Genomic DNA, 14302 nt, shown 5'->3' with positions numbered 1-14302 from the left:
GCAGAGGTACACGTGGGACTTTATATTTACTGCACTTTGAGAACAAACATTTTAGTCATACATTTTGATTTATCTTTGGCCAAAGAAGAACCTAAGACACTACATTTGAGCTCACAGTAGCTCAGTTTCTCTAAGAAATTTTAAGTGAGCAGCCTTGCTGGTGTGTTTTGGAAATCCAAACAACCACCCCAAAAATCAATGGATTTATAGACACTATTTTGTACTGCAAGATGCATGCTTGCTTCTTCCTCAGTGTCGTAGTTTGGGCTGGGTGCCCTCTGCTACAGGGGTGTTTCCTGTGTCCAGAAGTCCATCCCAGTGGGTGGACTCAGGAAATTAGGTATTTCTACCATAATCCCTTGCACCACTATAAATTTTGCGGTGGAGTCTGGCACTTCCTCTTTCCTTCCCTCTCCAAGACTTGGTAACTGGGGAAGAGATCTCCCGGCCATGGGCCTGATTGGGCCAAAGGCCACAGGGGGATGGGCAGTCTCAGGCCTGGCCAGCTGAGACTAGCCCAGCAGAAGGAGGGGGAAGAAGGAGCCCTGGGGGTTTTGGATGCACCCTCAGGTGGGGATGGGATCTTCCTTTGTCACTGCGCTTTGGGTTTTCTGTAACATTCACTGCTTTCTATTTAAACTTTCATCACCTTTGCAATCCGTTTGTCTGAGTCGTTATTTCTGCCTGTGGTGGGGAGGGGACCTGCCCCAACCCATTACACTCAGTGTAATACAACTGCCTACAAACTACATCCCATGATAGGGTACCTCAGGGCTAACTGCTTGTCATTGTGTCCTCCAGGGTCTTTGAGCATCCCCCCTATGAAGAGAGACTGAGAGCCCTGGGGCTGTTTAGTCTGGAGGAGAAGGCTGAGAGGGGATCTGATCAATGACTATCAATAGCTGAGGGGTGAGTGTCAAGTGGAGGGGGCCAAGCTCTTTTGGTTGGTGCACAGTAATAAGCCAAGGACCAATGGATACAAACTTGAACAGAGAAGGTTTGACCTCAACATGAGGAGAAACTTCTTTACAGTGAGGGTGACAGAGCCCTGGAGCAGGCTGCCCAGAGAGGTTGTGGAGTCTCCTTCTGTGGAGACTTTCCAAACCCACCTGGATGCATTCCTGTGCAGACTGCCCTGGGTGATCCTGCTTTGGCAGGGGGGTTGGACTCGATTTCTGGAGGCCCCTTCCAACCTCTAACATTCTATGATTCTATGACTCAGGTCCCTGAAATGACTTTAAAAATTGTTAGCATTACCCTAACCACTTCTCTTCCTCTGGAAGGCAGGCAGCTTGGGAGAGGTTATACAGCACACTGTGTGGTCTCCTGACATAGCTTTTGGAACAGATGGATGAAGAGAAGCCCCTTCAAAGAACGCTTCTATTCATATGCCTGTAACCCTATTTGCATTCGCTGTTCTTTAGCACATTACCAGTTCTTCACTTTGAAACAAGTCATCTCTTGTGACTCCCCTATAAAAAATGGTTTCCATGAACATCTTGTCCAAAATCAAGCTTTTCCAAATAAATATATGCATTAAACAAAAAATAAATGTAACTGCTTTCTCCGATAGAGCTTCTCAGGAGGGTTTATTTTATTTACAGATCACACATGGGCCCTGCAGGCTCCAGGAGAATGAAGCATGCCAGAATGAGGTTTTTAAAAGTTACAGCAGTTTATACTGCATCTTGCCATCTGTTTCTCAAACTGCTTTTGGCTAACTTCATTCCACTTTTTGCATCTAGCCTTCCAGAGTCTGACTCTCAGAAGGTGCTGCACTTTGGCCACAACAACCCCATGCAGAGCTACAGGCTGGGGTCAGAATGGCTGGAGAGCTGCCAAACTGAGAGGGACCTGGGGGTGCTGATTGACACCCGCCTAAACATGAGCCAGCAGTGTGCCCAGGCCGCCAAGAAGGCCAATGGCATCCTGGCCTGCATTAGGAATAGTGTGGCCAGCAGGAGAAGGGAAGTCATTGTGCCCCTGTACTCTGCACTGGTTAGGCCACACCTTGAGTCCTGTGTCCAGTTCTGGGCCCCTCAGTTTAAGAAGGACATCGAGACACTTGAACGTGTCCAGAGAAGGGCAACAAGGCTGGGGAGAGGCCTTGAGCACAGCCCTGTGAGGAAAGGCTGAGGGAGCTGGGGTTGTTTAGCCTGGAGAAGAGAAGGCTCAGGGGAGACCTCATTGCTCTCTACAACTACCTGAAAGGGGGCTTGTAGACAGGAAGGGGTTGGTCTCTTCTCCCAAGCAACCAGCACCAGAACAAGAGGACACAGTCTCAAGCTGTGCACAGGGGAGGTTTAGGACTCGGAGGTGAGGAGAAAGTTCTTCACCTGAGAGAGTCGTTCGTCATTGGGATGTGCTGCCCAGGGAGGTGGTGGAGTCACCGCCCCTGGAGGTGTTCAAGAGGGGATTGGATGTGGCACTTGGTGCCATGGTCTAGTCATGAGGTCTGTGGTGACAGGTTGGACTCGATCTTTGAGGTCTCTTCCAACCTTGGTGATCCTGTGTGACACTGTGTGATACTGTGACTCCAAATGAAGAAAGGAGAAGGATGTGGATTTACTTCTAATAACTTCCTATACATTGTTCTTTGGTAGTAACAGCTTTCTTTTGGTGTTTCTGCAGTGGTGTTTGGTTTGGTTTGGTTTTGGACAGATGGCAGGCATTTTCTAGGAGTCTCCAACATGGCATTTTAAAACAGTTTCCATTCAGCTGTCAAGGATTTCTAGGTGTTTTTCTTCTAGCTACTCCCCTTCTATTTTAAAACTAGATTCTTAATTTTATATAGTTCTCCATGCCTCACATAAAGCACCAGGAAGTGAAATGTCAGGCTTTTGTGGGACATGCACTGATGCTGAAGTAAAGCACTGTTACAGCTTTTGCAAAGCACTATTGCAAAATAGGTCTTAGATGCTGCTGAGCACCAAACCAAGAACTGTTTCTTCTCCTGCTTGGAAGATACAGATGCACATTGTTTGTGGCTGAAAAACTAATCTAAATGCAGAATGTGGTAAGAAGAAAGTACAGGGGGAAAAAATGAGCCTTACAAGCACTATTACTGAGAAGCATCAGCATGTTCTAAAGCATCCATGGTCAGAATCACAGCCTTCAGTTTCCAGTAAATAATTAAGTAAATATATATATTCTTAACATTTCTAAATATCTCCTACAGCTCTTGCAATTAGAATTCATTCTCCAAGAGGAAGGGGGAAAAAAAAAGCTCATTTGACTCAGTGAATGCAAGAGCAATTATCCCTGTTGGCACAGCTTCCCCAGCAATTGGGACAGTCAGTATGTGAAATTAAACGCTTTGAAGGTGTCCCGCTTGCCGCGTTCCTTTAATAGCGCTTGCAGAAGAGGAGATGCCAGGACAAGGCTCTTGAATTAGCATCTCTGCTTGCTGAGAAGTTATAAAGTGACAGTAATTTGTCAGATCAAGTGTTCTGAGGCTATAAAGGTCCTGTGTAATGATGGCAACCAGCACAGGGAGTCTGATGGGCAGAGCTGAATAAAACTAAATTAAGACCACAGATGGTGATGCTGGAAAGCACACAACAGAACCGTGACCCAAACAGACATTCCTAGAAATTCTTCTATGAGCTAACCTCAAATCTCCCAAGTAAAAAGCTTCAAAGAATCAGGAAAAGAAGCAGCACTACAATGCTGAGGAAGAAACATGTTCATTTAGCCACTGGGTAGAGCATCCCAAAGCAAGCTTAAAGGCCGACCTCTGCTCTGGCCTCAGTCTGGCTTTGGGTGCATAAGGAAAAAGCAAACATTTGAGGCCAGTCAAGCATCAGGTGACCTATCTTCTTGTGTGCCTGCCAAGGACCAAGCAAGATGAGATTGGCAGGTACATCATCATTCCTGAAGAATGTACTTGTGGTTTTCTCCTCCTGAAAGAACAGTGGAGACCAAGGCAATGCAAACCCAGGCTTACAGTTCCCTGGCATGACCACCTCTGCACAGCTAGCACTGGTAGGGCATTTAAGACCCACAAGGTTTCTCTGCATGGAGAAGGTACCAGCAAAGCTACAGACAGAAGACCCAGACTCAATTAATACATTCCCAAAGACAAGGGAGTCATCCACATCCACTGAAACAGCAGGAACCTCCAAGAAAACTCAAAAATCACTAAGAAGCCAAGCTATTGTTATCTTATAAACACCCTTCATAGTATTCATATACAATCCTTACCATCTAACTACTCACAATGCAGTAACTAAGCACAGAATCACGGAACGTTAAGGGCTGGAAGGGACCTCCAAAGATCATCCAGTTCAACATCCCAGCAAGAGCAGCATCACCTAATATCCTTGAAGCTTTTGAGTTGATCTTCCAGCTCAGTTTTATGGCTTAGGCACCACTTGGTTTGCTGCCACTAAGTTTACCCAATGCCTCGTTGCCCTTGAATGTGTCCAGAGAAGGGCAACAAGGCTGGGGAGAGACCTTGAGCACAGCCCTGTGAGGAGAAGCTGAGGGAGCTGGGGTTGCTTAGCCTGGAGAGGAGAAGGCTCAGGGGAGACCTTCTTGCTCTCTACAACTCCCTGAAGGGAGGTTGTAGCCAGGTGGGGGTTGGTCTCTTCTCCCAGGCACCCAGCACCACAACAGGAGGACACAGTCTCAAGCTGTGCCAGAGGAAGTTTAGGCTGGAGGTGAGGAGAAAGTTCTTCCCAGCAAGAAAGATTGGCCATTGGGATGTGCTGCCCAGGGAGGTGGTGGAGTCCCCATCCCTGGAGGGGTTCAAAAAAGATTGGATGTGGCACTTGGAGCCATGGTTTAGTTAGTCAGGAGGTGTTGGGTGCTAGGTTGGACTTGATGATCTCTGAGGTCTTTTCCAACCTTATTCAATCTATGATTCTTCTTTCTCCACATTTCCCCAGGGTTTTAGTTCATCACTTCACACTAGTGAAATAAGACACAGCCAAACCAGTGCAGCAAAACTGACATCCAAATTAATTTGTAGTGGAAGGGAAAACAAAACCCATGTACTTAACACCAATTATATCCTAGGAAAACAAACCTGTTACTCCACACCTCACACCACTACATCCACTAGCAGTCACTTACCAGAAGATTAAAGCCATGCTTAAATTTTTGGAAGCAGTCAACAAACTCGTCTGGAGGTGGTGGTTTTGCACGGAGAGTAAGAACTCCCTCTGGTAAACAAAATGAGACTTCATTTATCCAGTTCCAGGGTATGTAATTGCTATAAATACTACAGGTATGGCAGCCATAAATACATAATAAATGTACCAACTTACAGAGTTTTCTAAATACACAGCCACAGCAGTGCACATACCCTGCAGTCATCAACCCAGGCACTCCCCACTGACTTGAAGCAAACATTTTTCCCCTCTAAGTATAAACTGCATAGGATTTTATTTATGCTCAAATTGAAAGAGAAGTACTACATTAATAATAATAAAAACCAACACAACCCCCCACATTTCAGGCTGGATGCTAGAAAATATTTCTTTCACAGAGAGGGTTCACAAACATCAGAATGGTCACCCCAGAGCAGTGGTGGAGTCACCTCTCCTATGAGGACAGACTGAAGGAGTTGGGGCTGTTCAGTCTGGAGAAGAGAAGGCTCTAAGGTGACCTTATTGTGGCCTTCCAGTATCTGAAGGGGGCCTACAAGAAGGCTGGGGAGGGACTTCTCAGGATCTCAGGTAGTGATAGGACTAGGGGGAATGGAATGAAGCTGGAGGTGGGGAGATTCAGGCTGGAGGTGAGGAGGAAGTTCTTCACCATGGGAGTGGTGAAGCCCTGGAATGGGTTGTCCAGGGAGGTGGTTGAGGCCCTGTCCCTGGAGGTGTTTAAGACCAGGCTGGATGAGGCTCTGGCCAGGCTGATCTAGTGTGGGGTGTCCCTGCCCATGGCAGGGGGGTTGGAACTAGATGATCCTTGTGGTCCCTTCCAACCCTGACTGGTACTATGACACCATCCCTGGGTGTGTTTAAACAATGTGTGGACCTGGAACTTAGGGAGACATTTTAGTGTTGACCCTTCAGTGTGGGTCAAAGGTTGGACTGGATGAGCTTGGAGGTCTCTTCCAACCCAGATGTTTTCAACGGTCCTTAGGGAAACAGAATTGTAAATAAGAATATAACTACAGTAAGAAGAACCCCTACCTCCAGGTCCTTTCTTTTTACTTTTCTTAGTCTTCTTCCTCTTGGAAAGTTCAGCAAATGCTTCAGCAGCTTTTTGAAGTTTAGTAACAAAGTACTCGATGTCATCCAAAATATGGTTCAGAATTTGCTATGGCAGAAAAGAAAGAACAGAATACAATTAACCAGGTTGGAAAAGGCCTTTGAGATCATCAAGTTCAGCATATCACCCAACACCATCTAATCAAATAAAGCCATGGCACCAAGTGCCTCATCCAGTCTCTTCTTAACACCTCCAGGGATGGTGACCAACTCCCTGAGCAGCACATTCCAATGGCCAATGACTCTCTCAGTGTAGAACTTTCTCCTCATCTCCATCCTAAACTTCCCCTGGCACAGCTTGAGACTGTGTCCTCTTGTTCTGGTGCTGGTTGCCTGGGAGAAGAGAACAACTCCCAGCTGTCTACAACCTCCCTTCAGGTAGTTGTAGAGAGCAATAAGGTCTCCCCTGAGCCTCCTCTTCTCCAGGCTAAGCAACCCCAGCTCCCTCAGCCTCTCCTCACAGGGCTGTGCTCCAGACTTCTCCCCAGCCTCGTTGCCCTTCTCTGGACACGTTCAAGTGTCTCGATGTCCTTCTTTAATTGAAGGGCCCAGACACACTACTCAAGGTGTGCCCTAACCAGTGCTGAGTACAGGGCAGAATGACTTCCCTGCTCCTGCTGGCCACTCTATTCCTAATGCATTGCCATTGGCCTCCTTGGCCACCTGGGCACACTGCTGGCTCATGTTCAGTCAGCTGTCAACCAGTACCCCCAGGTGTCCCTTTCTGCCTGGCTGCTCTCCAGCCACTCTGATCCCAGCCTGTAGCACTGCATGAGGTTGCTGTGGCCAAAGTGCAGCACCAGGCACTTGGACTTGTTGAATGTCATATGGTTTTCTGAATTTGGTCTACCACATACAATTAGTATTTATATTTCTAGCTCTTCACAGTAGAAAATTTATCAACATCCAGTCCTTTTTTTTTTTTTAAGGGGAAAAAAAATGAAAGACAACCTATTTGTTTTTAAGGTCTGCTGCACACAGGCTGCCTCGGAAGCTTTCCCCCACAAGTGAATTTCCCATGTGGAAAAAGCCTTCCCCCAACACAGAGCTGCAAAATTTCACAGACATTAAGCAGGACCTCTTGTAATTTCTCACTTACAACATCTCTGTCGATCCTGGCTGCTATCATCTCTGCTGTTTCTTCATGATCATGGTATTGCCTAGGTTTTTCAACTGCAGAAAAGGCAGAGGGAGAACAAGACCATCAAAATAAAAAAAAGAAAAAAAAAGAAGAAAAAAGAAAGATATTAGCTCACTAGTTTAGCAATGAAGGCCATTAAAAAGGTAAAGATATATAGAAATAAAAGTTAACAAAAGCATGGTGATCTCTAACCAACAATTATACCTAATTGTCTAAAACATTAGACCCAAGTTCTTCCTATTACTGAAGAGAGCATCATTAAATTGCTGGAGTTATGACAGCACTGGTTACTCTGCAAAAAAGCCCAGCTTAAAATCCACAGCCCACCCTCCCCAACCTTCTAAAGACAAGTAGAAGAAGCTCTGAACAGCAAATCAGAGAAGGGGCAAGTGCAAGTAGATGACAAGTCAGATTCTGACAGTCAGGTCTTACTCCCCAGATCAGGCAACTGTGGCTTGGGGCACTTCAAAATAGAGCAGGAGAAGAAGCCTGTGTGCTGTCAGCGAGGACAGAGGGGTGACCTGGTACAGCTGTTTCTCTGCCTGGATTCAGTTACTGTAATCTTTACTGAAGTGGTCTCCCAGATTACTTTTGTTATCACTGAGCATCATCAAAACCAACTGCCCATAACCACTCTTTGCCCCCGTGCTGTGCAGCAGCAGGCTCCCAGAGACACTCACAGTCCCCCTGCTCAGCAGCCCATGCCGACCACGCTGCCACACGGCTTCTCACGTCCACCTGGGTGATGGTCCCTGGTGGCACAGGGGCAGGTGCCCGTGGTGGTGGTGGGATGGCATTTTCGGCTTTGGAGATCATTCTAGAGGAAGAGAAGAAAGGCCACAAGTGACACTTGAAAGGAAAACATTCTAATTTCTAGTGCTTAATCATAGAAGACAAGGAGGCTTCACAAGGACCTCTTTACTCCTGAGCATACTGTGGACTTGCCAAGTAAGCAGTACTTAAGACCATGATGTGTAAATACATTACACACAGTAGGAAATACACTCCATCGTGGGGTTAGCAAATCATTGTCATCTGGCCCTGTGGGAAATCCTCCAAGAAGTGCCAGAGAACATCCACAAGGGCTTGTAGTGATAGCATGAGGAGCAATGGCTTTAAGCTGTAAAAGGATAGATTTAGACTGAATATTAGGAAGAAATTCTTTCCAGTGAAGGTGGAGAGACGCTGCAACAGGCTGCCCAGAGAAGCTGTGGATGCCTCTTCCCTGGAAGCATTCAAGGCTTGGCTGGACAGGGCCCTGAACAACCTGGTGTAGTGGAGGGTGTCCTTGCCTAGGGAAGGAGGTTGGAACTATATGATCTATAAAGAACTAGAGGATCCTTAAGGGCTCTTCCAGCCCAAACCATTTTATGATACTGTGAGGTCTAGAACACTGCCAGTTTACACAGTGGCTTGGGAAAAAGTAGGAGGCATTTTTAACACAGTATCACAAAGGTTGGAAGAGACCTCAAAGATCATCAAGTCCAACCTGTCACCACAGACCTCAGGACTAAACCATGGCACCAAGTGCCACGTCCAATCCCCTCTTGAACACCTCCAGGGACAGTGACTCCACCACCTCCTTGGGCAGCACATTCCAATGACGAACAACTCTCTTGGTGAAGAAATTTCTCCTCACCTCAAGCCTAAACTTCCCCTGGCACAGCTTGAGCCTGTGTCCTCTTGTTCTGGTGCTGGTTGCCAGAGCAAAGAGACCAACCCCCTCCTAGCTACAACCACCTTTCAGGTAGTTGTAGAGAGCAATGAGGTCACCCCTGGGCCTCCTCTTCTCCAGGCTAAACAACCCCAGCTCCCTCAGCCTCTCCTCACAGGGCTGTGCTCAAGGCCTCTCCCCAGCCTTGTTGCCCTTCTCTGGACACGTTCAAGTGTCTCAATGTCCTTCCTAAACTGAGGGGCCCAGAACTGGACACAATATTCAAGGTGTGGCCTAACCAATGCAGAGTACAGGGGCACAATGACTTCCCTGCCTCTGCTGGCCACACTGTTCCTAATGCAGGCCAAACACCATTTGCAGTTCAATGGCTGGACTTCCCTTTTGGGTTTTCCAGGTTGGCAACCATTTGTTTCTTAAAATCCTAGGGAAAAAACTCCACATTTACAGGCTGGTTTTTCATTTTTTCATAACAGTGGCCTGTTCATCCTGTTTTGATACAAATGTCTCAATGTTGCTATTTTCATTTTCCCACTTTTCTAGGTCTTTCCTAATCTAGTTTTAAATAGCATAAGGAAAGATGCTTTCAAAGCCATTCTGCAACTTGATACCAAACAGAGAAAGTCCCAGCAGCTCCTGCTACACACATCTCACCCTTTCTGCACATCTAGTTAAGAATCAGGTCTTCACCTTTATTCATTTCTGTGCAATACCATCTGATTCATGGCATTCAACCACAACAAAAAGGGCCAAGTGCTATTTGGTCTTTGAACAACAAACAAAAAAGTATTTCCTTCACCTTTCCTTCCTCCAGTCTGCTGGGCACTCCTCTCCACATGTCCCCCAGTTCTACTTGTGAATAACTTTCCAGTAACTTGATAATGCAACATCATGCAGAAGAGTCTCTCTCCATGAGATGACCCAATGAGGCTCTGGGCAACCTGATCTAGTGTGAGGTGCCCGTGCCCACAGCAAGGGGGTTGGAACTAAATGATCCTTAAGGTCCCTTCCAACCCTAACAATTCTATGATTGGACAGCAAGTAACCAGCACTTAGCTGTTGTGCACTCTTGGCCTCCTAGCCCTTGGAGACTGGTATCTTGGATTATTTTTCCCACAAGATCATACAAGGCCTTTGTAAACAGCTTCTCTCCATCCTTCTTGTAGCCCCTTTCAGGTACTGGAAGGCCACTACTAGGTCTCCCCAGAGCCTCCTCTGCTCCATGCTAAACACCTCCAGATCCCTCTGCCTGTCCTCATAGGAGAGGTGCTCCTACCCCCAGATCATTTTTGTGGCCCTCCTCTGGACCCTCTCCATCAGGTCCAGGTCCTTCCTATATTGAGGGCTCCAGAGCTGCACACAGTACTCCAGGTGAGGTCTCAATGGAACAAAGTGGCAGTCATGTCTCTGGCTCTGCTGTCCACACATCTGCCTTCTGTGCTGCAAGCTCACACTGCCTGCTCATGCCCAGCTTCTCAACCACCAACACCCTTTTCCACAGGGCTGTTTTCTATCACCTCATGCCCCCAGTCTGTATTGATAGTGAGGATTGTTCCAGCCCAGGTGCAGAGCCCTGCACTTGCTCTTTTTGAACTTCATGAGGTTCATCAGGCAGACTTGAAAAGTTTCTGAGTGCTCTAACACTATTTGCTGACCCTATATGCCACCAAGAAGTTAGGGTTTTACCTCAGTGTTTCAAGCCTCTTCTTCTGTTTTCCACTTTTGCTGTCACTGATTGCACTTTCAATATCTTCATGAATGAAGCTAGCCTAAAGGGACAGAAGTAAATATCAGTTATCAACTGAACTATCCAAATACAGGAAATAAATTCCTCCTCATGCAAACACTTTAGACTAGCTTTAGAGTCCAGAATACCTTAACAAATCCCATTTATTTAAAAGTTCTGGGCTAAATCCTTTTTACACAAACAGAAGCAGCACAATGCTATCATCTGGGAGTTGGTATTTTTGTCAGTGCTCCAATCTCAAGCATCATCACCAGATGAGGATGTCATCCAGATACCACATTTGGCTGAACAGCTGTAATTATCTCAAGTCAACCATTGCTGCATTGGTTTTATCAAGTATATCAGGGGAAAGGCATGGTGTCTGTGTGTGTATTAATATTAGATATTAAAAGAAATCGGCTACAGATAACAGCAGCAAAACTAGTAGAGAAAGTAGCAACATAAACAACTCGGAAAGTACCTTGCAGTGACACAGCTTCCTTTAAGAAGTAAGCATAACCTCCCCTTTCTCTTTCATGTAACAGGAGATCAATTTTTCAGAATATTTCATATAATTACAGAGCTGCTGAAGCTGGAAGAGACCTATGAGATCATCAAGTCCAACCACTCCCCTAGAACCTGCAATCCCACCACTACTGCTAAGCCACTATCTCTAAACCATGTCCCTAAGCACCACATCCATAACTCCAGGGATGGTGACTCCACCACTTCCCTGGGCAGTCTGTTCCAATGCTTGATAATCCCTTATGTGCATAATTTTTTCCTAATATCATCCTGAACCTCCCCTGGAACAACTTGAGACTGTTTCCTCTTGTCCTGTCACTTGTTGAATGGGAGAAGAGACCAAGCCCCACCTTGCTCCAACCTCCTTTGAGGTAGTTGTAGAGGGCAATGAAGTCCTCCCTCAGCCTCCCCTTCTGAACACTAAACTTCAGTACCTTCAGTCATTCCTCAAAAGACTTGTACTCAAGGCCCTTCACCAGCTTCATCACTCTTCTTTGGACAAGCTCCAGCACCTCTATGGTGGTTCTTGTAATGAGGAACCCAAAACTGAACACAGTACTCAAGGAGCAGCCTCACCAGTGCCAAGCAGAAAAGGATGATCACATCCCTAGACCTGCTGTCCACACTATTCTTGATACAAGCCAGGATGCCATTGGCCTTCTTGGCCACCTGAACACATTCAGCCAGCCATCAGTCAACACCCCCAGGGCCTTCTGCCACCAGGCAGCTCTCCTGTAACATTGCATAGGGTTGTTGTGGCCCATGTGCAGCACTTGACCTTGTTGACATCTCACTGCTGGCCTCAGCCCACCTATACCACCCTGTCCAGATATCTCTGAGGAACCCTCCAGCAGATTGCCACAGCCACCCAACTTGGTGTCATCCTCATCTGTAGGTTTCTGCCTCCCCATAACTTCAGTCTGTGTCCACCAGTGACATTTTGATGCCCACCTAAGGCTTACTTTTAAAAGATCTTATATTAAATAGGTCACAGCTTCTTTTAGGATTCAGAATGCTCTGATAAACATCTTCAGGAGACTAATTAATTCATAGAATCATAGAATCAGCCAGGTTGGAAAAGACCTCAGAGACCATCAAGTCCAACCTATTACCTAATACCTAACACCTCCAGACAACTAAACTATGGCTCCAAGTACCACATCCAATCCTCTTTTGAACACCTGCAGGGACAGTGACTCCACCACCTCCCTGGGCAGCACATTCCAATGGCCACTACACAAGTTGTCAAAGCCCAAATCTGTCAGCATCTGACCCCTTTACAAGCTCTATGTCTGTCTTAGTACTCTCATAATGGAGTGTGCTAAGTATGTAACTTTTGGGGAGGAGTGTGTAACATCTGCTGGGACCAGAACACTTAATCCAAGAGGATTAAGGGACTTCTCAGACTGTAGTGATTTGCACTATAGAATATGGATGGGGAGACATCATGGTTTAAGAATTAACTGAAAAGAGGGTATTTAAGGAGTGTAAACCCAGAAGAATTGCACTAACTGGTCTCTTTGTATTTATTATTTGATTTGCTTTGTATTCAGAATGCCCCAGTACTGTTGATTTTGACTAATTCTGCTGTTGTTGGGGTTGGGTGGTTGGTTTGTTTTCAGAGGGTGCTGAGGTTCCTGGTAGCTTCTAATGAAAAGCAGGTAAAAGACAAGGAAGAAAGACCTAACCTTATTCAAACAGCCAAGTCTCACAAGTAAGAAGCAAAACCTAGGGTATGGTCACAGACTCAAACAGCATTTCCAAGCCATGGTTATGTTCTCTACCTTTTCACTCGTACACAGAGGAACAACTTCAAAAGATGAAAGTCTTGGGGGTGGGAGGGAGAGGGGAATAGACCATCTCTACACTTTGGGAATCTGGATCATATTAGACCTCAGAAAGGATCCCTGCATTATTTAACACCTGAACTTCTCACAGGATCACAATTTCTACTGCAACAGCAGATCCTGCGCAACAAATCACACAATGAAGCAGTCATCTTCACACCACTCTCACTGCACCAGCTTCAAAGCAGTTGCACAGTGTGACTGGCAATCTGTTGTTTTGAGACAAAGACATGAACTACTACAAAGGCATTTTTAGAATCCCCATGAAATGATGAATTGGAATATTTCAAAGCACCAACTGTATAGCATAACTAGCAGAGATTAAAATTTATGTTCCTGGAAATAAAGTGTTGCAGGATACACTGTAAAAAACTTATTTATGCTTGAAGGAAATGAGAGACTAACAATCCCTTGTTTTGCACACCCCCCCTGCAGTAATATTTTCCTTTTCATTACCTCTCCAGCAGAGCAGAGGCGCAGAGAGGTGAGAATGTAGAGAAGATTTAATTGTTCAGTGACAAGGAACAGAAGAAGGGGAAAGAGGAGATAAGACTCAGGGCTCAGATGAATTCTTTGCAGATTATACATTTGAGATAAATCAAATTATTATACACCACTTTCTTCAGAGGTGTGAATGCAAACCATACATCTATCTTCCAGAGCTTGACTCATTTGAACAGCTACAGAGCCCAGGAATGAATAGTCACAGAAACAACACATGCACTAAGGATTCATCTTACATACTGGACTACTCTCTTGCCAAAAACCCACCTCTCTACATCTACCACCATATTAAAAGTAGTGCTAGTATCATAATCCATTAAACTTAAAGCCTATTTATAAGCATGAGAGAATTCTTTCCTATGAATCAGCTCATTTGATTTTTATCCACTGGATGTGCCAATTCATAAAGGTTCCCCAATTCAAACAAATCAGAGCAAATCTCCAGGGTTATCTTACCTTAATCTTATCACACTGGAAAAGATGCAAATCAGGCTTGTTTTGGGTTGGTTCTTTACACACCAGTGCAAGAATTGAATTGTAATTGCATGCATTCATCACAGCTTGGCAATGCTGAATTGTGCTTAAGGGGAAATTCTCCAGTTCATTCTGTCAGAAAGGAGGGGGGGGAAAGACCAAAACCAAAAATAAAACACGAGCAGAAAACAT

The 14302-nt window shown here is 45.7% G+C and overlaps 1 protein-coding gene across 2 annotated transcripts in view; it reads right to left on the bottom strand.

Annotated features, from left to right (window-relative positions):
* EPS8 (epidermal growth factor receptor pathway substrate 8) overlaps window positions 1-14302 on the bottom strand; it is a 71696-nt gene that overhangs the window by 38658 nt on the left and 18736 nt on the right. For both annotated transcript variants that reach the window (XM_054167821.1, XM_009902793.2), the window contains exons 5-10: window positions 14093-14242; window positions 10721-10803; window positions 8043-8179; window positions 7321-7394; window positions 6144-6270; window positions 5077-5165 (exon numbers count right to left, since the gene is read on the bottom strand). In XM_054167821.1, coding sequence (XP_054023796.1) covers window positions 5077-5165; window positions 6144-6270; window positions 7321-7394; window positions 8043-8179; window positions 10721-10803; window positions 14093-14242 — 660 coding nt within the window. The remainder of the gene's footprint in view (window positions 1-5076; window positions 5166-6143; window positions 6271-7320; window positions 7395-8042; window positions 8180-10720; window positions 10804-14092; window positions 14243-14302) is intronic.

The sequence above is a fragment of the Dryobates pubescens genome, chromosome 15 (genome assembly GCF_014839835.1).
Source record: "Dryobates pubescens isolate bDryPub1 chromosome 15, bDryPub1.pri, whole genome shotgun sequence".
Classification (NCBI taxonomy): Eukaryota; Metazoa; Chordata; class Aves; order Piciformes; family Picidae; genus Dryobates; species Dryobates pubescens.
The sequence above is the reverse complement of the archived record's forward strand: the minus strand, read 5'-3'. Positions and strand labels throughout refer to the sequence as shown.